The sequence below is a fragment of the Hemitrygon akajei genome, chromosome 14, assembly GCF_048418815.1.
Source record: "Hemitrygon akajei chromosome 14, sHemAka1.3, whole genome shotgun sequence".
Taxonomy (NCBI): domain Eukaryota; kingdom Metazoa; phylum Chordata; class Chondrichthyes; order Myliobatiformes; family Dasyatidae; genus Hemitrygon; species Hemitrygon akajei.
In genome coordinates this window covers 67,931,039-67,956,094 of record NC_133137.1, presented here as the reverse complement: position 1 = coordinate 67,956,094, position 25,056 = coordinate 67,931,039, and the positions used below count along the sequence as shown (strand labels likewise).

The following is a 25,056-nucleotide window of genomic DNA, read 5'->3' as shown; positions in this document are numbered from 1 at the left end:
ATAAGTTCAATAAATACTCTCAAGATATTTTAGTAATAAAACCAATAACGTATACAAATTGGACAATCTTGTACTAATTTATTCTTACTAATATGCTGTTTTAAAATTAAAATTGAGATCCTACACCAATTGTAGACTCCAACCACAACTTATATGTACAAACCAGTGGTGCTTTCATTAAACATACTCCAACCACTGACTCTCAAACAGGTGGTACAGTGGTACAGCAAGCAGAACAACTGTCTCACAGCTCCAATGACTAGGTTCAACCCTGACCTCCATATGTGTGGAGTTTGAATATTAACCCTTTCTCTGTGTGGATATCCCCAGCTGCTTTGTTTTCCTCCCACATCGCCGAAAGGTACTGGTTGGCAGATTAAATGGCCAATGAGAATTGCCTGCAGTGCAAAGGAGAGTGGTGGAATCACTGGAAAGTTGATGAAAATTTCAGAACAGATTGCAGGGAAAACTAGTGGGGATATGGGATTGTCCTACGAGTCCACACAGAATCAATAGGCCAAAATAGCCACAAAGAAAATATTTCAATTACATCATCCAGTAGGACCAGGAATTGAAGATTATAAAATCAGTCCAGGCCACTTCCTAGCCATCCTGCAATATCCTACACACTATTATGTACAAGACTACCCAACAACAATTGTTAGCAAGCAATGTCTGAATGAAAAGCACTTTGACCTGAGCTCCCAGTACATACTCAATACAAATGCCATGGTCTCCTTGCTATATTTTGTCCTTTCTTGACATAAAAGGAGAAGTGTCACTTTTAAAGATTATACTTCCATATCAGTGTGTTAAATAGAAATTCCGTGCATAATATCCAAAGTCTTATTACTGTATGGGTATGACAATGTCTTGGGAAATGCACTGTCTCTGTGTATATACTACATAGTCGTAACTTATATGTAAAACTGATGCACACAAGTATTTGAATTGAAGAACAAAAAATTATCAAAGGAAAGGGAAAAACATATTTATTGAAGTAAAAACTACCGAAAGTTGGTTGTGATTTTGTTCAATCAGAAAGTCCAACTGCAAATCATGCAGGTAATACTGGAAAGATCGCTTGTTTCGGTCACAGAACAGTAAAGATTTGTTGACAAACACTTGTAAAATATCTTCCACTTCTTCCACATCCAACTCCCACAGAATACACAGAACCTGATCAAAATATGAAAAATAACAATGATAAATAGATTGAATTGACCACAAACATATTGCCAACTATGGCTTTTCTGACACCCCCATCCTAAAAAACTAATAAATATCAATCAATATATATTCTCGAATTCGAATTCCATAAATTAACACCCCTACAATCTCTATCTAACGTTCTAAGTGTTTAATCAGCCCAGGGTGTTACACCAAAACTCAAAACATCTTTGGTAAAATGTTGCAATACATCCAGTAATTACGGTAACTTTCAATGCACTTGTAGGGACGGCTTCAGGTTACCGAAGCGCAGATTAAAAAGCAAAGCCTCAGTCCAATCAATAAGAAAGGATGAATCAGATGAAAAGATAGTAAAAATATATGGTCAATGTGCATTCACCCTAGTCTTCAAAATGCAAGCAGAATGTACTTTGTGTTAGTGTCCTTTCTTTGAACTGCTATTTGAAAAGGATGAGAAACACCAATTCACTGAAGCTCCCCACGGCAGTTTGCAGATTGCGTTCTCATATAAAATATGTCAACCAATATATGAACAGCAAAACAAAACCTGAATCTTAATATCACAAAAAAGAACCTGCATTTGTCTGGTTCCTCTAACAGATTGAAATATTCTATGGATTTGTAGCTGTCAGCAAAGGAAGTTGTGCAACATTATAATGCAGTACCCTTGTTGACATAATGTTTACAATAAAAGTACACATCACTGATTTCCACTGATCACTGCTTCGTTATTGTGCATGGAAACCAATTTGTTGGATGAAAGCTAGTGCCTTCATTTTCTAATATGAATCCAACCCATTCTACAAGTAATACACATTTTAAGATTAATTGTAATAATGTGTATTTTATTTCAGAAATGCACAAAGACTAGCACCATTTGAGGTGAAATGATCGAAATTCTCAGCATGTCATTCGATCATTGAGAAACTTCCTCTGAACATGGGTTAATTAAGCTGAGGGTGGAAGAATAGTCCCTTCTACTACACTGAACCTTTATACAGAACATTGTTGATATGTGGGAGCAGAATTTTACCTTAATAAACATTCACGTAATTTATTTATTGAGATACAGTGCAGAATTGTTTCTTCTTGTCCTTTGAGCTGTGCCACCCAGCAATCTCCTGACTTAATCTGAGTCTAATCACAGGACAATTTATGATATCCAATTAACCTACCAACTGGTACGTCTTCAGTCTGTGGGAGGAAACCATGCAGTTACAGGGAGAATGTTCGAACTCCTTACAGGCAGCAATGGGTATTGAACCCAGGTACCGTACTGTAAGGCGTTGTGTGCTAGCCACTAAGCTATCACCACCCACCCTCCACCACCGGAAGTCACATCAATTTGAAAACTGTATTATAGTTTGGATTGCACCTATTGTACTGATTATGAGTACTGTCAAAGATTGTTTGAAATTACACTTCAAAGGAAGTGTTTTACCCTGCTCACAGGCATTTAGCAAACCAAGTCTACGTACGAGGTGCCTTTACGTGTACCACACGGAGGCCTTAACCTCAAAAAAATGAGGAAAATTTGCTAAATTGCCATTAAAACTACAACTGAAAAGGAGTACTCTTTCATGGGTTTTATAACGGAGCTTTGTACTTCGCAGTCCCACTCTTCACTCTATTTCCATTTATGAAAAGCTTTGATCCATCCAAGTGACAACTCAGAAAAGTTCAAGACCAAGTCAAGTTCAATTCAATTGTCATTATTAAGGTGTCAATATTTGTGATTCAAGCATATATGAATACCCATGAACACAGCTAAACAAAGCAGCTTTCCTCCAGGGACGGGATGCAAAGCAGTATTAGCACAATGCAGATGTCACACATGTAAAATAGCAGTGAACACAGTCACACAAAAACAAAATAATATAGCCCAAGACCCTGACTCCATGGATGTTGTCAGCAAGAACAAGCCTACAGAAGTCTGCGGATGAACACAATCTAGCTTATCTTCCACTGAGTGAACACTGGAAGGGAGCACCCATAAAAGGGGCCAGCCCCCAATTCAGCATTGACGGTGCACCACACTGCCTCCAGCGTCACCTCTTCTGTGCGAATGCAACAGGCAACACTGCACAATGTAGTCTAATCCATGCTACAAGCAAGGCCACACAGCTCCCTCATCGTCAGTCCTGCCAATAAACTACAGCACCGGACCTGCAGTATTCTGCATTACCAGCGTCCAACAGAGTCTTGCAATCACAAGAAAAATGTGGTCAAAAGTGTCTCCACATCTTCCTGACATAGATTTAATAGTTCAGTTTCACAAATATGCAAAAGGAACCATATTCAGTATAATTCCACTAAGTTTTCATTTGAATAATTTATTATCAATGTTTAAGAAATGTTCTTCTTTCAACTATTCTTGCATTGGATTGATTCATTATTTTCTAAAAGGGTGACAAATTGATTGACATAACGAAAGCTTTATAACTCACTGAAAAGAAGTTTCAAAATGGCCTACCACAGAAGTGACAGATTTACATAAATATTACTGGCATCCAATTTGCAGATGGTGCTGCTTATTCCAGAACACAGCAAATGAAAATACAATTCATTTTTCAGAGTACCTTTTCAATAACCTCAAACAGCCATCTGTAAAGAACATCACACAGTTTACTATTTACTCAAAGCTCCCTATTAAATTCCCAGACTGGAGCTGGAAGGGCAACTCCACACAGATCGCTCGTGCACGTCACCATTGGGAGACGCCAATCAAAAATTAAAACACAAATTCACGGGTTATTAGAAAACAGCAGAACTTACTTTAGTTGGCACTTTCACATCTTTTTTTAGTATGGAGAGGTCCTTGTAGTATTCTCTATGGCTCTTCTCCAAAACGTCAATGCTAATTGCCATAGCCTCATCAAGTGCCTCATAATCATAGGAGGACGACTTACGAATTCTTTTGAATTGTTTACCCTGCAGCTGTTTGAGGTAATACGACCACCGATTTGGAAATTCTCGCAATAGAGCACCGATGAGGGAGACAACCAGAGGAGAACCTGAAAAATATTAATACAAGTTTCTAATTTTTTTTTAATTTGAGAAATATAGCCTTATAAAATCTCAACCAGGGAAAAGACAGCTATTATGCTGGCAAGTAGTGTTTCATAATATGATTAAAACTTTTTTAAACAATATATGATTCTACACGAATTTTTTTTTCCCCACAACTGCGAAAGAAAACTGAACTTTGTTTTTCAGAAGGGTATAAGCTCATGGGTATGTGAGAGAATAAATTACAGAATAAGTGGAAGAATGGGAAAGATGGGAATGCTTCGAGAACCAGCACCAACTCAATGGGCCAAATGGTCACCTCCTATGCCCTGAGGAAATACAAAATCTGATAGTATGACTGTAGCCAGTAGCTGGAGCTCAGTCACCCATCCCTTCATTTTGTTAAAGGAATCAATCTATTGCATAAAAATATATGCTAATAAGTGCCCTCAGGTCAACATTTCCAGATTTAGTTACATAAACTGACAAAGAATTAAAGATAAACCATTCAGTTCTCTGTATTCCAGTTGGTAAGTCACTCCTTCCATCGACACAACTGTAAAAAGTACACCATTAGAGGGGGAAAATATGTCCTTTAACATTCACATGCACATTAATATTAAGATAAACACCAACTTCTAGTGATATGTTTTCTAATTGTAGCTAATTGCCATTAAGAGTGAAATATCAATACACAAGATCTAAATCACTATCTCCAGATAAGTTCAAAGTAAATTTATTACCAAAGTACATATACAGTGGTATGCAAAAGTTTGGGCACCCCAGTCAAAATTTCTGTTCTTCTGAATAGCTAACGAGTAAAAGATGACCTGATTTCCAAAAGGCATAAAGTTAAAGATGACACCATTCTTTAATAATTTAAGCAAGATTACTTTTTTATTTCCATCTTTTACAGTTTCAAAATAACAAACAAGGAAAAGGGCCCGAAGCAAAGTTTGGGCACCCTGCATGGGCAGTACATAGTAACACCCCCTTTGGCAAGTATCACAGCTTGTAAATGCTTTCTGTAGCTAGCTAAGAGTCTTTCAATTCTTGTTTGGGGAATTTTTGACCCTTCTTCCTTGCAAAAGGCTTCTAGTTCTGTGAGATTCTTGGGCCGTCTTGCATGCATTGCTCTTTTGACGTCTATCCACAGATTTTCAATGATGTTTAGGTCAGGGGACTGTGAGGACCATGGCAAAACCTTCAGCTTGCGCCTCTTGAGGTAGTCCATTGTGGATTTTGAGGTGTATTTAGGATCATTATCCTGTTGTAGAAGCCATCTTCTTTTCACCTTCAGCTTTTTTACAGATGGTGTGATGTTTGCTTCCAGAATTTGCTGGTATTTAATTGAATTCATTCTTCCCTCTACCAGTGAACTGTTCCCTGTGCCACTGGCTGCAACACAGCCCAAAGCATGATCGATTCACCCCCATGCTTAACAGTTGGAGAGGTGTTCTTTTCATGAAATTCTGCACCCTTTTTCTCCAAACTTACCTTTGCTCATTGCGGCCAAATAGTTCTATTTTAACTTCATCAGTCCACAGGACTTGTTTCCAAAATGCATCAGGCTTGTTTAGATGTTCCTTTGCAAACTTCTGATGCTGAATTTTGTGGTGAGGATGCAGGAAAGGTTTTCTTCTGATGACTCTTCCACGAAGGTCATATTTGTGCAGGTGTCGCTACACAGCGGAACAGTGCATCACCACTCCAGGGTCTGCTAAATCTTCCTGAAGGTCTTTTGCAGTCAAACAGGGGTTTTGATTTACCTTTCTAGCAATACTATAAGCAGTGCTTTTGGAAAGTTTTCCTGGTCTTCCAGACCTCAACCTGACCTCCACTATTCCTGTTAACTGCCATTTCTTAATTACATTACGAACTGAAGAAACGGCTACCTGAAAATGCTTTGCTATCTTCTTATAGCCTTCTTCTGCTTTGTGGGCATTATTTATTTTAATTTTCAGAGTGCTAGGCAGGTGCTTAGAGGAGCCCCTGGTTGCTGATTTTTGGGACAAGGTTTGAGGAGTCAGGGTATTTATAAAGCTTTGAAATTTGCATCACCTGGCCTTTCCTAATGATGACTGTGAACAAGCCATAGCCCTAACAAGCTAAGTAATGTCTGAGACCTTGGTAAAAGTTATCAGAGAGCTCAAATCCCTTGGGGTGCCCAAACTTTTGCATGGTGCTCCTTTCCCTTTTTCCCCCACTCTAAAATTGTACAAAACAAAAATAATGCACTAACCTTGCTTAAAATGTTGTAAAGAATGTTTCATGTTTAACTTTATGACTTTTGGAGATCAGTTCATCGTCTACTCACTTAACTATTCACAGTAACAGAAATTTTGACCAGGGGTGCCCAAACTTTTGCATGTTACCATATACAACCCTGAGATTCAATTTCTTGCAGGCATACACAGTAAATCCAAGAAATACAACAGAATTAATGGAAGACCACACCCAGCAGTACAGACAACTAATGTGCAAATACAAAAGAAAAAATAATGAATGAACAAACAATATCAAGAACGTGAGATGAAGAGTCCTTGAAGGTGAGTCCATAGCTTGTGGAAACAATTCAGTGATAGGGCATGTGATGTGGTGGTGTGAGTCCTGAGACTCTTGTACTTCCTCCTGATGGTAGTAGCAATCATTTCAACAGCCAAAATAACCCACAAGCAAAATAGTAAAACTGAAAGCACCTGTGTACTGTTTCTATTTTCTACGTAAATCTGTGTTCTGTGGTGATAATCTCTATCAAATCAGGATATTTCCTTAAAAACACTGAATATATACATAGAGTTTGGCACTTCTTCTCTCCAAACTACACCTTTAACAAGACCGAACTGAACTGTTACCAATGGTTCTATATTCTTCCTATAGTTCACATAAGAATTGCACAGAATATTCCAGGATCAGAATATCGGGAACAGTGGATCAGCTGTCAAAGGGCTCTGTACTCAATGAACTCCCCTCTCCCTCTCATTGGTAGGCGAGAGTTTGTTACCAATTCTCGAGTCAGAGAACTGGGGGGGGGGGGGGGGGGGGGGAGCCACACAGCAGATTTCAACACCGTAAATCACCGAGTGTTTGCTTTTGTCAGAATCAGAATTATTATCACTGGCATGCGACGTGAAATTTGTTAACTTAGCAGCAGCAGTTCAATGCAATACATAATCTAGCAGAGAGAAAAAAATTATAATAATAAACAAATCAATTACATATATTGAATAGATTTTTTTTTTAAATGTGCAAAAAGAGAAATACTGTATATTTAAAAAAGTGAGATAGTGTCCAAAGAGTCAATGTCCATTTAGGAATCGGATGGTAGAGGAAAGAAGCTGTTCCTGAATCGCTGAGTCTCTGCCTTCAGACTTCTGTACCTCCTACCTGATGGTAACAGTGAGAAAAGGGCATGCCCTGGGTGCTGGAGGTCCTTAATAATGGACGCTGCCTTTCTGAGACACCACTCCCTGAAGATGTAGGCTAGTACCCAAGATGGAGCTGACTAGATTTACAACCTTCTGCAGCTTTTCTTGGTCATTTGCAGTAGCCCCTCCATACCAGACAGTGATGCAGCCTGTCAGAATACTCTCCACGGTACAACTATAGAAGTTTTTGAGTGTATTTGTTGACATGCTAAAACACTTCAAACTCCTAATAAAGTATAGTCGCTGTCTTGCCTTCTTTATAACTACATCGGTATGTTGGAACCAGGTTAGATCCTCAGAGATCTTGACACCCAGGAACTTGAAGCTGCTCACTCTCTCCACTTCTTATCCCTCTATGAGGATTGTTATGTGTTCCTTCATCTTACCCTTCCTGAAGTCCACAATCAGCTCTTACATCTTACTGACATTAATGCCAGGCTGTAGCACCACTTCACTAGTTGGCATCTCACCCCTATACGCCCTCTCATCACCACCTGAGATTCTACCAACAGCATTTTTTTTTACTGAAATAAGTGGGAGGAAGGTGGGGGAAACAGCTCTGCTGCTGCCTGTGTGTGGGAGGGCGAGTGGGGGGGGTTTTGGGTTCTAATGTTTTTTTTTACTGTCACTCATTCTTTGGGGTACTCTTCTGTTTTTGTGGATCCCTGCGAAGAATGAGAATTTCAGGTTGTACATTGTATGCATTCCATGATATTAAATGGAACTGCTGAAATAGTCTCACTAGCACCTGTGCTAAATGAGTAGCAATCTATGATCTTTCCCACTTTTTAATATTAGATTTCAGATTATTCTCCTTCTTCTGCTATGGTACTACTTGTGGTGAGCTCTGAACTTATTCATTATCCTACATTATCTCCTGCAGTCCAGAGCCATTCCTTTCCTATTCACATTTCATGCAAACATCTGGTGTTCACTAATTTACCTTCTCAAACCATTTAGAGCTTCATGATTTTGGTTTACCTCCTTATAATCTGATCTTTAATACTTGGACTTCATCCACAAAGCTCTTTGAAAGAAGCTTTGCATTTTTAATGGGAATATTTTTCGTAGAAGTGGATGTTATTTTGCGTAATCCCATTGATCACAGAAGAGATTACCATTGGGCCCTGATGTAAAATGGAAGAGCAGAAGAAGATCAATGCTCCTCTTTAAAACTACATAAAAGCATCTACCAGGACTACAGTAAAACTCCGATAATCTGATATCCAGTTGTTCATAATTCCTAAGGTTCAGCATCTAGTTCACTGAATTTTGTTTATCACATTCCCTTATCACCTCACAAGGCCCCATTTTCATTGCTCCCTTTAACCTCACAAGGGCCCCATTTCCATTATTCCCTTTAAACAGACCATGTTCTGTTCCAGCATTGCTTTTAAACTCAACTAGCTCACTAGAAAATTTATAGCACTTTTGTGTAACATTAAAAGGTGTATTAAAACTTTGTTGGGATATTAATGGGGATGACATTCAGTAGCACAGAAAATCTGCCAGTCCAGCACCACCCATGGGTGCTGGATTATTGGAGTTTTACTGTAATCCATTAAAGCAATTATGTCACACATGCTTCTAATTCCAAACCTTTACGTAATTGAACTCAGCAACTTTACCTTGCCACTATTTCCCAATGTCATCAGGACTTTTTGATCATTTTTAAAGTGAGAGTGTCAGCGACAATCGAATCTCAGTATTTGAATCTTCAGCTCCTGAACTGTATTTCAGCAAAGAGTCATTGTCTTTAGAAACAAGAGAAGATTGGAAAAGAGGGTGGGAAAAGAATGTGAACCATACTTTGCAACAATTAGATTTTTGGTAATAGTGAATAGACTAAGGCTATTTGAAAAGCTACATGTTATTGCATGAGTTTTTTATACATTTGTAAGAACTCCAGCCTTATAAAAATGATTTATGACATCTGAGCTTAGGCTTAAAGCTTAAAAACAGTTGATCCAGGAAGCAGGGAATCTACTCAAACTGACAAATAATCCAAAGAATGAAGTGAACAAATGTGAATAAATAAATCATATTCAGCCCCACAATTCAACATGGTTAGCCAAGCACTTTTATGATTAGAGCAGGAGTATTTCTATTTAAAGGAACTGGAATAGGAACAAATGGTAACAATCTACCCAAGCCAAAAATGGTTATATTAACACACAGAAAAAAAATTCTGAAGGTCAAAACTCTGGTGTTCAGTAATCTGAGAAAGACAGACATAAGAGATTGTGTAATGGCAACTCAAAGTGCCCCAGGTTTTTGACATAGCTAGACTCCAAGTTCAGAATAAAGCTGGTTAACAAAGATGTCATAATTTTCCATTAATTTCTTGATCGGATGTATGCAGCATCGTCAAATATTTTACACCGAGCAATTATCAGTTAAACAATTCCAGTATCACAGAAGTAAACAATTACAGAGTTTCTTATCCAAGGAGAGACCTATAGGTTAAAACAATGCAATGCAGTGGGGAAAGATGTTCAAAACACTGGATGTTATAATTAACCTTAAATTCACCTCACAATTCAACTGCTTAGCAGAGCAAGAGACTGTGGATGGGCATCCGCAGGGTAACAATGTGAGTGTGTTTTAGTAAAACAGGAAGTCATTAGTCCAAGCCTGACTTTAGACCAGGGGTTTCCAACCTGGGGACAATGGACCCCTTGCTTAATGGTATTGGTCCATTGCATATGGAAAAAAAACTGGGAACTCCTGCTTTAGAGATTAAAGTACAAAATCTAGGTTGACACTTCACAACAAAACAGAAGGAATTCTGTGCTATCCAACCTGCTGCCATGAGAACACAGGTGAATATATATGACCACTCCTTTGACAAAGGAAATGACAGCTTAGATTTCTGACATGATCCAAAAAGGAAATTAACAATCTTCATTGCCTTTCTTACTAATGTTACGCACCCCGTAACTGGGTCACTTACCAGCAAAGATAGAGAGGTCCGTTGAAGTCTGATGGTACTATTTTTAACAGTATTTATTGATAAAAATACACAAAAATAATATCAATGCAAACACACAGATAATATACATCATCAATACTAAATCTAAAAGCGTGGGTATAATAAAAATCAATAAGAAATAGCTCTATCGTTGTCTAGGGGATAATGTATTGTCCGATGGAAATATAAAAGTCACTTTAGTTCAGTCAAGCTGTAGGCTGCAGCCTTTTTGGTTGGAGAGAAAGACGGAGGTTTAACTTGCCCATCCCTTTTATGATGTCAATCCTTCGAGAGTCGTTGGGGGACTGATTTCCCCTTCAAGGTTAGCTAAAGCCGTGCTTCCGTGGCAAGACCCACCAATTCCGAGGCAAATGGAAAAGGACGCATGTGGGCTGGTTCCACTGGCATTCGCTGTTACAGGAGTTCTAGCATTTCTTCTGGTGCATCTGAAGGGGCTGTTCCTCAGACCCTCTTTTATCCTGACTCACAGGGTCTCAGATGTCAGTCAGGGTGGGATGATGCAATCCCTCCACCAACCCCCCCCCCCCCTCGGTTCATTGCCTTGGGGGGCTTCGATGCATCGTACAGGATGCAATACACAAGTCCGTCTCCAAGAGACAATAGCCATTATCAATAGTTCCGCCTTTCGGAGGCCAGGACACATTCCAAACTCTTTGTGGATTCTGCATGTCTTTCTCTCATTTCCTGGGTCTCCTGACTCGAATCAATAGCAATCCTGCCATTCTCAAAAAGGAGGGGGCCACGGGCGTAACACTAATGACAGTTAAGACCACAGCCTTCAAGTTTATGGCACAAGAAATTCCTAATCACCTGCAGGAGAGGTACACTTTGTTCTATATTTCTCCATGAAACAGGTACCTGAAGCTATACACTGCCATCTGCACATACAGCATGCTAAGTTGCTGCAACACCATCTGTCAGAACGGGCCAGATAAGTGACGCACATGAATCTCAGTGCTCTAGTTTACAGCAGTTTGAGAAAAGTCAAATGAACGAAATTATGGAACTGTGTCAATACATTATTTTTATTGTGTTTAACAATGTGGCACTCAAATAAATAATACATGACAGTGAAGTTTCTCACGTACTACTGGCTTCTGTTTTTCAGTTCAGTGATACTGGCATTTCTTCCTCCTAATTATTTACTTAACTGCCCATTACACTGCTGGTGTTTAGGGCAGCAATGAAGGTTCTCCATCCCACTGTATAAAAGATTACTTCATTGCTGTTTCCATAACATTTGTTTTTTGACCGGTCAGGGTGTTCGTCCTGAGATGAACCCCCAAACCTGGAGGAATGGTGGACGACTCTTAGTCTAGCCTCTACGCTTTGCCCTGTTTGGCTTGGGTGCCCCTACCAAGAGCCAAAGCACAAGGCCTTCACTCCAGCTCTCCAAGTCATTAAGCATGTAAACCTCCAAACCAGACGGCAAGGTTGTGGTCCTGATGGAGGATTTCTTCGTCCTATGCAAGCGAAAATAAGAATGACATCAGAGTGCTCACAGTTAGAAGTCCTGGAGCCCTTGGACTCAAACTCAAACAATCCAAATTAATTGTTATCAGATAAAGTTGGAGAGAAAATATAATACAGAAAGGAAGAAACAGGCTTTGCAATTCAAACCCCTTTACTGCAATGTTTATAAACAAAAACTATTGCCAGGTTTGAATGAATGAGTCCGCTTGAGGAAACAACACTATTTGCACAAGAAGCGGTGGGTAGATATGTTGCAAATGGCCTCGCTGAATGGTTGAAAGCTAATAATTTATACTAACTGTAAAAACACTAAATGAAATTGTACCTAAAAAATGCAGATACCGGAAATATAAACAGAAAGCAGGGAGAAAGGCTGGTGTGGGAGTAGAAATGACACACAACCAGAAGCCTGACAGAAATACAGGCGATTAAACAGCGCTTGCTTCCTCTCAATGTCGAGGCCACATTGAATACTGAATGCAGGGGACTAGGTTGGTACAGCTGCAGGTTATTCAACATAATCCCATCACTATTCACATCTTTCTCCTCTTCCCCCTGCAACGACTCCCTGACCAGTTCTTCCCACACCCAGCCTTCCCTGTGCCCTGACACTCTCCCCTTCAAACATAAACACTGCGGTGCTTATCCCTACACATGCTCAAACTGTGACAGACAGAAAACTTGCATGAGAATTGTTGAAATAAGAAAACCTGGTCAGTGTCGATTAGAAGCTATCCATTAGTTTGTTAGGAACTAACAAAAAAACAGGGACATTACATAAAACATATTGGCCCAGATTTTACCACAGAAAGCAATGCATCACTGACCTCAATTAAAGCTACTCCAAAAGTTTTAGCAGGCTCCAGAGCATAGATTTCCTCAAATACAATGTCACTTTGAATTTGGAACTATTTATAGGGAATGTGTTGCATCTTTCACTGTGGCAGGTAACAGGGGGGGGGAGGAGGAACAGAATCAGAATGAACAATTCTTGCCTACAGCAAAGCAGGAGATAAGAAGTGAGGATTACAACTCACACAGCTACTCACTAAATTGTTGCAACGTAATAAACAACCTAGTTGGTAATGACTGAACACTGCAGTCATAAAGATGAGGTATAGACATGAACTTTATGTGCTGCACTTGTGAAGTTATTGAACTATTTAATGTTAAGAAATAAAGAACCAACACTGCTTTCTTCTTCCGAATGCTTTATTCTTGGCATTGATCTCAAGTGTACCAGCACAGATGGGATTGGGTTAATCACACATTAAATCAGCCATGATGGAACGGAGAGCAGAATCAATGGGCCAAATGGTGTAAATGCTCCTATGTCTTATGGTCTAATTTCACAGTAAACCAAAGATTGGAAATACATAGTGGATCAAGACAGTAACAAAAATATTCACAAGCTTTAGAAAGAAGTCAATCAATTTTTAAATTTACTGAGAGAATGATGGTCTTCATCACTTTATATTGGGTTAGATAGATGGTCAGCAGCAATAAAGATTACGCAAGCAACTCGAAGGTCAGTAACTCATAACAGGAGGCATAACATTTTTAGCTTTATTTAAAACAACAGTGCACCTGATAGAAGAGATGGTTGTCATCAACACCATTTGGTGCATTCCACACTTAATTGCCCATGAGAAATTTCCAGATGTTCTTCTCAGTGAAGACTGTAGGCACCAGCATTTTCCCCATTGTTACTTTCATAAATTTCAGGCCAATATGACTTTTTCAGTTAAGTAAAGGATAGCTTCCTTTAGAAGCCACAAATTCTAATTGTTCTTGGTTCACAGGTAGCTCAATTAAGTGGGAATGATTCAACTCCAGTAAAAGAATGTGACAGAAATTGTCTAACCCTGAAATGTATTTCGAACAGATATGAAGTATCTGCCACAGATAAAATTTCTGAAATATTTTAGAGACAAGAGGTACTGCAGATGTCTGGAAATCCACACCAATACACATAATGTGTTGGCGGAGCTCAGCAGGTCAGGCAGCATCCATGGATGGGAACAAGCAGTCGGCATTTCCGGCTGAGACCCTTCATCGGGAGTGCCTCAGTCCGAAAAGTCGACTGGTTATTCCCATCCATACTTGCTGCCTGACCTGCTGAGCTCCTCCAGCACACTGTATTACTGAAATATTTTGATCATTTCACTTATAGCTGCCCAGACTCAAGTTGGAAGGAGGGCTATTTTGTAAGAATAGGAATATTTTACCGCCCCAAATAAAATAGAAACTTGGGTACCTTTCTCTTAAAGACTACAAAGTCTAACTAATTTTAAGAAAACCATTTCAAGTTTTTTCAAAATGTTATTTTTTAAGCTAGGACCCTCACCTTAAAGGTAAAGTATGAATCAACATATATTGGGTTGGTGGCATCCTGAATTTATCAATTTATTGCTAAGTGAAGCAATAAGCATTTGCATGATAAAGAAATACATCTCACAATGATGACATTTATGTATAATAAATGGGTATGAGTCACTATGAAAAATCCATGAAACTATATTCCCTTATGAAACATATTCAAATCACAAACTGAATTTATGTTCTTGGATCTTAATATCCATCAAACCTGTTACCGGAAAAATCATTTTCCAAAATTAGAATGAAACCATGAATGATGTATGTAATTCAGTGTTAAAACTAACACAGTTTTTGATAGGCATAATATGATAGGCAAGAATATGTCATCTGTGAGCGATTTAAATCACACGAGTGCATTCAAGATCCTTGTGATGCACAATAGCTTATATACTGTGTACATATATACTGAACAAGATGCACAAGTACTGTATAGAAAGTAAGAATATATTACAATTCAACAAGATCCCACATTGCTATTGTGCTTCATTAAAAAGAATGAACTTCAAAACTGAAATTTTATGTGTTGCACTGCCATTTAGTGGCAAAACTAAGTACTGCAGCAACATAGCAAAATAACAACCCAACAATTCTATGTAAAGAAAAATCTCTTCTTGATTATAAACTTTACTCCAATTCTATTCAATGAGATTCCTGATTTGTTACGCAATTTAGTCTGCTGCCACAGTCCATTAAAAACTTACCTTTGCATTCCTGCACTATGCTGTGCGCTTCCTCTGGCAAATAGGAGACCTTCATGTTAGCAAAACGTGCCAGTATCTCTAGCCCCTTGTCATTGCTCAAACCACTTTGCACAGAAATGTGAAATTGATTCCCTGCAAAACATGTTAAAACATTTTATCAGTTTTCAGGTTTAACTTAACTAATTAGTAATGCTAACTAGCAACACTTCACTAACAACCCAAATGATTCAACATCTTCAGAGATAAATGTGAATCATTCCCAGTGGGTTATTCTCTAATCATTTTTCCACTTTCATCTGCAGAGAGTGGTAGCTAATGGTAAGGTACAACTTCATCCTTGTGTGGGCTCCAGTTCTCAATGAAGCCTTTACAAAAACACAGCAGTAACAGACTATTCTCTGATTGTGCCCATGGTTGCTAAAGATTGTAACTCCACTTCCATGTTCCTGCAATTACACTGCATTGTTTAATTCTTAGTTTTAAGATCTCCTGCAAAATTGCTTCCCCATCACCCACCTACTTGTTCCACGTGCCCATATAATGAGATCCAGCAAAAAGAAAATCGTTAATCAGCAAGGCTCCAAGCAGGACAGAACCTTACCAGTTTGAAAGAAGTACTTTGACAGTCAAAGTCACAACCCCCCAAGGTTGAATCAACTGTCATAACTGTCAAACGCCTAAATATTTTTGAATTTTCTCCCATGCATCCAAAAATGTTCAAGAACTATTAAATGCATTAATAAAAAATTGAAAAATTTGGAGCACAAAAGTGAACAAGAAGATTTTAATTTTATTTCTTTACTCAGATACAGTGCTGAATAGGCTCTTTTGGCCCTTTGAGCGTGCCAGCCAGCAATACTCCGATTTAACCATAGCCTAATCATGGGATAATTTACAATGACCAACTAAGCTACCAACTGGTACACCTTTGGACTGTGGTTGGAAGCTAGAGCACTGGGAGAAAACCCCTGCAGTTACGGGGAGAATATACAAACTCCTTACAGGCAGCAGTGGGAAAATAAACAAGTTAAATTTAAAATTGTTCATAATATTTAAATTCTCCCTTTTGTCTTTTCCACTGGAGTTGCAACATCACCATTTCTTCCCCCCTAACACAAGTTCAGTAGGCTGATTCCCCAGCATAAGTTCATGCTCCATAACTGTACACCAACAATGGACCACAATAGCAGTGATCATCTGTGCAAAGATTTGACTCTCCTGCATTTGCCCACACCCGTGTAGGAGTCTAGGACATAGACACAGATATGATACACCAGCTGAAGTATCAATTTGAGCAAAAATATTGGACAAATACTTTATAAATACCTTTTAAACATTACAAACTCAATCTCAACAGCTACCCATGGTTTAGCATTGTTCATTAGCAGTCTAGCCCTTTCCATAAACTCTATTATTCCATCAACAGAAGTCTGAACCTATCATCCTTGAAATAAGTTCAGCAGTGGATGCAACCATAGATGCTGCCTGGCCTGCTGAGCTCCTCCAGCATTTTGTGTGTGTTGCTTGGATTTCCAGCAACTGCAGATTTTCTCTTGCTTCTGATTAAACTTACTCAATATTGTTTCTTGTTTTCAAAGCAATCTATTTTACTGCCGCAGTCAACTAGGAAGATAGAAGAGTGGCTGCAGAGTTTACTAAAGTTCATGGCTTTGGATGCTTCACTTCTTAAATACAAAAATTTGTGGCTCATTCAAGGTGTCTGATCAATAATCTGACAGCGCCTTGCTGCTTCACAGCTCCTTAACTTTCAAGATGCAAATTTATTGATCTGACTTCTCTGGTTTAAAACAATGAGAGACGATCTCATTCAAATATATAATTCTAGGAAGGGTCAGAAGGACAAATGCTGAGAGTAGTTTCAGTGTCGAGAAATTCTAGAAGTGAAGATTAATGTCAAGGTTGGGGGAAATCAGCCTCAAATAAGAATGATAAGTAGCATTTCATTTAAAAGGTTGTGAAGCCTCGGAATTCTACTCCGGAGAACAAAGAATGCTGATATGCATTTCTTCCTACATATGCATGTATGTGATTTAATCTCTGTCATGGTAATTCCAGTGATTTCATCCCTTCCAAGAGGTTTGGTGCATAAACACTGAATTCAATGCTGTGGAGTCTAATTCCTTCTGAATTTTTGAGATAATGGCTCAGAACTTGTGTTAAAATATGACAACGAAGTCTGTGAAATCTGAGGGCAACACCATCAGTAAAAGTAAGGATCCAAAAGTTCCAATCATGCACATTTTATATAATAACATTGTTTACCCCACCACCAAGGTATTTCTGTTCCAAGTATTTTCAGACAAATACTAAGAGCTTGTTGCTACCTCAAGTCTCTATAGCACTGAAAATGATCAGAAATGTGGAGTCACATGGATCAGATTTTAAACTTTTGTCATCACCATTATCATCATTAAGCAATGTGTCATACGATGTGGCGATCATGGTCTTCCAACTGTCCTTAACCTGCTTCTTTTCTATACCCATGACCATGATTGTTCTTGGCAAATTTTTCTACAGAAGTGGTTTGCCATTGCCTTTGCCTGGGCAGTGTCTTTGTAAGACTCCAGCCATTATCAATACTCTTCAGAGATTGTCTGCCTGGCGTCAGTTGCATAACCAGGACATGTGGTGTGCATCACACGATCATTCACCACCTGCACTCATGGCTTCATGTGACCCTGATCAGGTGGGGCTAAGCTAGTGTCACACCTTGCCCAAGGGCGACCTGCAGGGTAGTGGAGGGAATGAGCACCTTACATCTCCACCCCACAACCAATTAACTGTTGTAGAGCTTTTAAAAATACATTTAATTTGCTCTGCATCTCATACTTTCCTTCTGTCTGAATAGAATCGTTCTTTCCTATTTAATCTGAAATAAAAACAGGATCTAACAAAAAGAATTAACTTCTCAGATCAAGACCCATTGTGGAGACTGGGCAACAGAAAACCAAACTTGTTTGAAGTAGGAGAGGAGGAGGAGAGGTGGGGAATGTGTCATCACCTCTGCTCTCATCCTCTCTCCTGCTGGACAGAGCAGGTCAGAGCTCCCCTCAACCACACCGTCTACCTCACCAGTCTCTACATTCCGTGGATTATCCTTTGCAAAATTGTCCCAGGTCCAACAAGGTTCCATCGCCAAGCACATCATTCCACTTTTCCCACTCCCCCCACCCTCGCCAAACCTTCACTTTCAATATTTCTGGGGACTGACTCCTTTGTGATTCCCTGGATTATTCCTCTGTCCCCAACAACCACCACCCACCACCCCAATCATCCATGTGTTTTTGCATTTTAATATGCAACCATAGGAGAAAGACAATTGTCCTTTTTTAAATTTCCCTTTTCATTATCTGGGGCCCCCCAATCTATTCAGGTGAAGCAACAATTCACTTGCTCTTCTTGCAATCTATTGTGCCACAATCAGAGATCACAATGTGGCTTCATCTACAAGACTCAATAACGGCTCTGTGGATCACCCGCATTTAACCTGCTGGGTCTACTAGAAGAATCGTCGCCGGCCTCTTTACTTCCCCATCCCACTCCCATTCTGATCTGCCGTACTGCCATAATGAGGCCCGGCGCTTGAGAAATAGCATCACATTCCATCCAGGCTTATATCAATCTTGAGTACTAGAACTTCAATTAACTAACTTTCTCTTGATCAGATCTGGCCAGTTCTGCTGCAAATCATCTATCTGCAATGCAGGTACAATTTTTCTCTCTCCAAGAGCACAGTCTGACTTTATAGACATAGAGTTCTGTATTGCACAATTTTTAACAATCAACTTCTAACCACCCCTAGCAACCTACTGACCAAAGTGCTCTTACATTTATCTCATAAGACCATCAGACATAGGGGCAGAATTGGGCTATTTGGCCCATCAAGTCTGCTCCACCATTTCACCATAGCTCTGATCCATTTCCTCTCTTAACATCGTTCTCCTGCCTTCTCCCCGTAATCTTTCATGCTTTGACTAATCAAGTACCTGCCAACCTCCATCTATACATCCAATGACTTTGCTTCCACAGCTGCCTGTGGCAACAAATTTCACAGATTTGCCATCCCAGCTAAAGAAATTCTTCATTTCCGTTTTAAGTGGATGCCCTCTGGTCCTGGATTCCTCCACCATTAAGAAGCATCCTCTTCACATCCACTCTATCTAGGCCTTTCAACATTTGATAGATTTCAATGAGATCCACCCTCATTCTTCCAAATTCCAGCGAATAAAGGTCTAGAACAATCAAGCACTCTTCATACGATATGCATTTCATTCCCAAAATTATTCTACTGAACCTCCTCAGAACCCTCTCCAATGTCAGTATACCTTTTCTTAAATAAGGGGCCCTAAACAACCCTGGCTCACCCTGTCACTGATATATTCCCTTTTTGTCCACTTTCTCTACAGTTTGAAATGAATTTGTTTTCTCTTCTTCCAGTTCTGGCACATTAATTCTGCTTCTCTTTCCACAGATGCCACCTGTCCTGCTGAGTGCTTCCAGTATTTTCTGTTCTATATAAGAACATAAAAAATAGGAGCAGGAGTAAGGCCATCTAGCCTGTCAAACCTACTCCGCCATTCAAAAAGATCATGGCTGATCTGGCCATGGGCTCATCTCCACCTACCTGCCTTTTCCCTATAACCTTTAATTCCCCTACTATGCAAAAATCTATCAAACCTTGGCTTAAATATATTTACTGAGGTAGCCTTCACTGCTTCCCTGGGCAGAGAATTCCACAGATTCACCACTCTCTGAGAAAAGCAGTTCCTCCTCATCTCCATCCCAAATCTACTTCCCTAAATCTTGAGGCTATGTTCCCTCACCGACCAGTGGAAACAACTTTTCTGCCCCTATCGTATCTATCCCTTTCATAATTTTATATGTTTCTATACAGTCCCCTTTCATTCTTCTGAATTCCAGTGAGTATAGTCCCAGGCGACTCAATCTCCTCACAGTCTAACCCCCTCATCTCCCAAATCAACCTGAATTTCCTCTGCACTGCCTCCAAAGCCAGTATTTCCTTTCTCAAGTAAGGAAGCCAAAACTGCACGCAGTACTCCAGATGCAGCCTCACCAGTACCCTGTACAGTTGGAGCATAACCTCCCTGCTCTTAAATTCAATCCCTCTAGCAATGAAGGCCAACATTCCACTTGCCTTCTTGATAGCCTGCTGTACCAGAAACCAACCTTTTGTGATCCTCGCATAAGCACTCCAAAGTCCTTCTGCACAGCAGCATGCTGCAATTTTTTTAAACTTTTTAAATAATAATCTGCTTTTTCACTCGTCCTTCCAAAGTGGATGACCTCACATTTACCAACAATGCACTCCATCTGCCAGACCCTTGTCCACTCACTTAACCTATCTATCTCTCTCTGCAGACTCTCCATATCTTCTCATAATTTGCTTTTCCACTCAATTTAATATCAACAGCAAACTTAGATACACTACACTCAGTCCCCTCTTCTAAATCATTAATTTATATCATGAAGAGTTGCGGGTCCAGCACCCACCCCTGCGGCACACTGATTGCCAACCAGAATAACACCCATGTATCCCAACTCTCTGCTTTCTATCAGTTAACCAATCCTCTAGCCATGCTTATACATCACCCCCAACTCTATGCATTCTTATCTTATGGGTAAGTCTTTTATGTGGCACCTTATCAAACATCTTTTGGAAATCCAAGTAAATAACATCCATCTGTTCCCCTCTATCCACTGCGCTCGTTATATACTCAAAGAACTCCAGTAAGTTTGTCAAACAGGACCTGCCTTTGCCGAACCCATGCTGTGTCTGCCTGATGGATCCATTTCTTTCAAGATACCTCACTATTTCTTCTTTAATGATAGCTTCAAGCATTTTCCAACTACAGATGTTAAGCTAACTGGCCTATAGTTACCTGCCTTTTGCCTACGTCCTTTTTTGAACAATGACGTGACTTTTGCCGTCTTCCAATCCGCTGGGACCTGCCCACAGTCCAGTGAATTTCGGTAAATTATCACCAAAGCCTCTACTATAACTTCTGCTATTCCTTTCAGTACCCTGGGATGCATTCCATCAGGACCAGGGGACTTGTCTATCCTCAGGCCCACAAGTTTGCTCGGCACCACTTTTTTAGTGATAGCTACTGTATCAAGGTCCTCATCTCGCATCACATCCATAACATCTCTCTCTGGTGTTAGACAAGTCCTCCACCGTGAAGCCCGACACAAAATAGCCATTCAAAGCCTCTACCATTTCCTCATTGCCCAATATCAATTATCCTTCTCTGCTTTATATAATTATAAAAACTTTTCAATCTATATCATTCACAACTGTTTGTGGTGTTCACAGAAAGTTCTATGCTTCTTTCAGCAGCCTGGAGGGCAAAACATTACAGAAATTAAATAAATTAAGGCAATTCTTGTTTAAAGCAATGACTTACATTCCTTTTGCAGCAAATTTCCGGCTATAAATCAGAATGCAAACTAGGGGTAAGAACAGGTCACTTAGCCAACCTACCCTACCATTAAACAAGTTCATGGTAAGACTGTGAACATCACATTGCAGATAAACAGCAGTTAGCACTCATCTTCATAATGACCAACAACCTATCCATCTGTCTTTTAAAAAATCTCCCTCCATCACAACTCTGAGAGAAAATTTTTATTTTCCTGTTTTAAGTGACCTTAGATCTACATACTTGTACAGAATGAAAAATTTTGCCCATATCAACACTGTCAGTTTCCAAGACCGCCACAAAACATAAGTCTTCTCTCACTATAATAAAATCCAGAAAACATCTTTTGTACTCAATACTGTAACTTATAAGCATTTATGTGCAAGGACCTGAATCCACTATTTCCTTCACAGCTCTCCATCTCACAGATCAAGAACAGATTACTACATGGCACCATAATCCTGTCAAGAGTACATGCTTATTATCCTTTCTCCTAGTCAATTTTCAATCCATGTCATGAAGTTACTTTTAATTCCACTCATTGACACTTCTGGTCACCATTTGTGTAACACTTTCACAAATCCCTTCTTCAACCACTCCCAGATCCACTATACTAAACTGCCTAGCCTGATCAGACATAACTTATCCTTCATAAATCAACGCTGACTGGATTTGATCAACTGATAACTGTTCAAGTACTCAGACACAGCCTCCAATGGGTTGATTATAGGGAAGTTGCTAAAATCAATGTTAAATGGACAGGACTGTAGTTACCTACCATCTCTACCTGTCTAATGGAGTCATCTTCCAATAAAAAGGCATATTTCCTGAAACTTAAACAATTTCAGAAAATTACGATTAATGCATCTGCAGTGTCTTCAACTTTCAGGCAGCAAAACCAATTGAAGTCACACTATTCACAAGGCTCAACTGCATCCATAATTTCTTGATCACAATTTAAAAATAGAATTTGTTTAATACCTTTATAGATTAAAAACTGACAATGACAAACCTGAAAATAAAAATATTTAATTTCTTTGTTTCTTCAAAGTTCCAGGATAGCAACAACAATTTTAAGAATAAAATCTCATTACCTGATACTGCTTCTGCGATGCTCCTATCTCTGCTGGTGATCAGAACACGACACTGAACATCAAAGCACTTTAGTACCCAGCTGTCCCAAACATCATCAAGGACCAAAAGAGATCTGAATTAAATTTAAAAATGAGAACTTCAGGGCATATAAAGTGCTTCACACCCAATGAATATCTGAAAGATGTGACTATTATTAATTAAAATATTAAAAAGATATTTTAACAAATGTAGCTTTCTTGAAACACACTTCTTGCTTCTATGTTGAACATCTATTAAAGTAACTTTTTTTCTGAATTTTTTGGAAAAACTTTTGGCTGCAAGGACTTTATATTTGTAATTTGCCTTTAGGAGAAAATTAGACCATTTGGCCCATCGAGTCTGCTCCACCATTCAAACACCGCTGATTTATCTTCCCTCTCAACCCCTTTCTCCTGCCTTCTCCCTGTAATATTTGACACCCTTATTAATCAAAAGCCTAGCAACCTTGACTTTAAATATACCCAAGGACTTGGGCTCCACAGCCAAATGTAGCAAAGAATTCCACAGATTTCTCCCTCTCTAGCTAAAGAAATTCCTCCTCATTTCGACTCTAAAAGATGTCCTTCGACTCTAAAAGGATGTCCTTCTACTCTGAGGCTGTATCCTCTGGATCGAGACTTGACCACAAATGAAAACATCCCCTCCACATCCACTTTTGAGGTCTTTCAATATTCATTAGGTTCCAATGAGATCCCTACTCATTCTTCTGAAAACAAGTACAGGCCTAGCACCATCAAACACTCCTCTTGCTTCAACACTTTCATTCCTGGGATTATTCTCATATACTTCCTCTGGACCTTCTCCAATACGAGTAAACGTTTCTTACATATGAGGCCCAAAATACTCCAAATGCATTCTCTCAAATAATAATGCCTTATAATGCCTCAGCATTACATCTTTGCTTTTACAATATATTGTAGTTCTCTGGAAATGAATGTTAACATTGCACTTGCCTTTCCCACTACTAACTCAATTTACAATTTAACTTTTAGGGAATCCTGCACTAGGAAAGGCACTTTGTACCTTCGATTTCTGAATGGACTCTTGTTTAGTCTAGGTCTTTATTTCTTCTAACATACTGTATGACCATACACTTCCCTACATTATATTCCATCTGCCACTTCTTTGCCCATTCTTCGAATCTGTCCAAGTCCTTCCCCAGACTCCCTGTTTCACCAATGCTTCCAGCCCATCCACCTATCTTTTACACTTCAAAATAGTTTTACTTTCTTCGTTTTAATCATTCTGATAAATTATGGTGAGGTGAACCTGAATGGGTTACAATATAAAGCTGCTCTATATTTAAGTAAAAAAAAGACGCATACCACTTCAAGCCCAAAAAAATCTATTGCAACAAATCTTAATGCACAAAGTCCAGAAGAGGCTTTCCAACTCAACCACAGAGGCATGCTCACTTTTAATAATGTAGTTCTCTCAGTCAGCCAATCGAACTCCAATTATTATGAGCCAGTAACTGTGTTGTAACCACCCAAGCTCATAAATCTTGCAATTCATATAGCGTGTTTCACTTTCATCTCATTATTATGGACTTGATTCAAATAAAGATCCTATTAAAGTACAGTAACTAACCCTGATGAAGGATCTTAGCCTAAAATGTCAACTGTTTATTCACTTCCACAGATGCTGCCTGGCCTACTGAGTCCCTCCAGCATTCTGTGTGTGTTGCTTTGGATTTCCAGTATCTGCAGTTTTTCTCGTGTTTATAACAACCTGCTGCCTATTTTCCTCACACATTTTTCCACACATTATCCTAAGCAGAAAGGGAATTTCATGTTCAAAATAATTCAATCAAATAGACAGTTAAATAAATACAAATTAAGATTACACTGTACAGTATGTATATTTATGTTAACCTTGATATCCCTTCCCTACAGTACAATAGGTAATTAGATGTATACTAGCTTGAACAAAATACAGAGTTCACCATTTGTTACACTGGGGGAGAGAAAAAAAAACCTTTTACCTGCTCACCTAGGATATTTACGTGCCATCAAGAAACGGAGTCGGTCCCTGGCTTCTTCAATGTTAAGAGGTGGACTTGGGTAAGTGTGGGAATCCTGGTTAAATCGACTGCAGAGATTCTGCAGTTTAACAAGAATACCAGCACGATCCTGTTTTCCAACTGCTAACCAGTGTACTCCTCCAGGAAAGCATTCTGCCAAATTACAATCCAGAAAGAACAAATCAAACAAGAAACTGCTGATGCTGTCAATCCTTATGCAAGATCTTGAACCATACAGTCATCTATCCCTTTGCCTCCAAAGATT

General features: G+C 39.2%; 1 protein-coding gene across 3 annotated transcripts in view; it reads right to left on the bottom strand.

Moving 5' to 3' along the window:
* The window catches only part of apaf1 (apoptotic peptidase activating factor 1), a 240,293-nt gene that overhangs the window by 181,300 nt on the left and 33,937 nt on the right, over positions 1-25,056 (bottom strand). For all 3 annotated transcript variants that reach the window (XM_073066284.1, XM_073066286.1, XM_073066285.1), the window contains exons 5-9: positions 24,761-24,944; positions 22,729-22,841; positions 15,174-15,305; positions 3,967-4,205; positions 1,012-1,179 (exon numbers count right to left, since the gene is read on the bottom strand). In XM_073066284.1, coding sequence (XP_072922385.1) covers positions 1,012-1,179; positions 3,967-4,205; positions 15,174-15,305; positions 22,729-22,841; positions 24,761-24,944 — 836 coding nt within the window. The remainder of the gene's footprint in view (positions 1-1,011; positions 1,180-3,966; positions 4,206-15,173; positions 15,306-22,728; positions 22,842-24,760; positions 24,945-25,056) is intronic.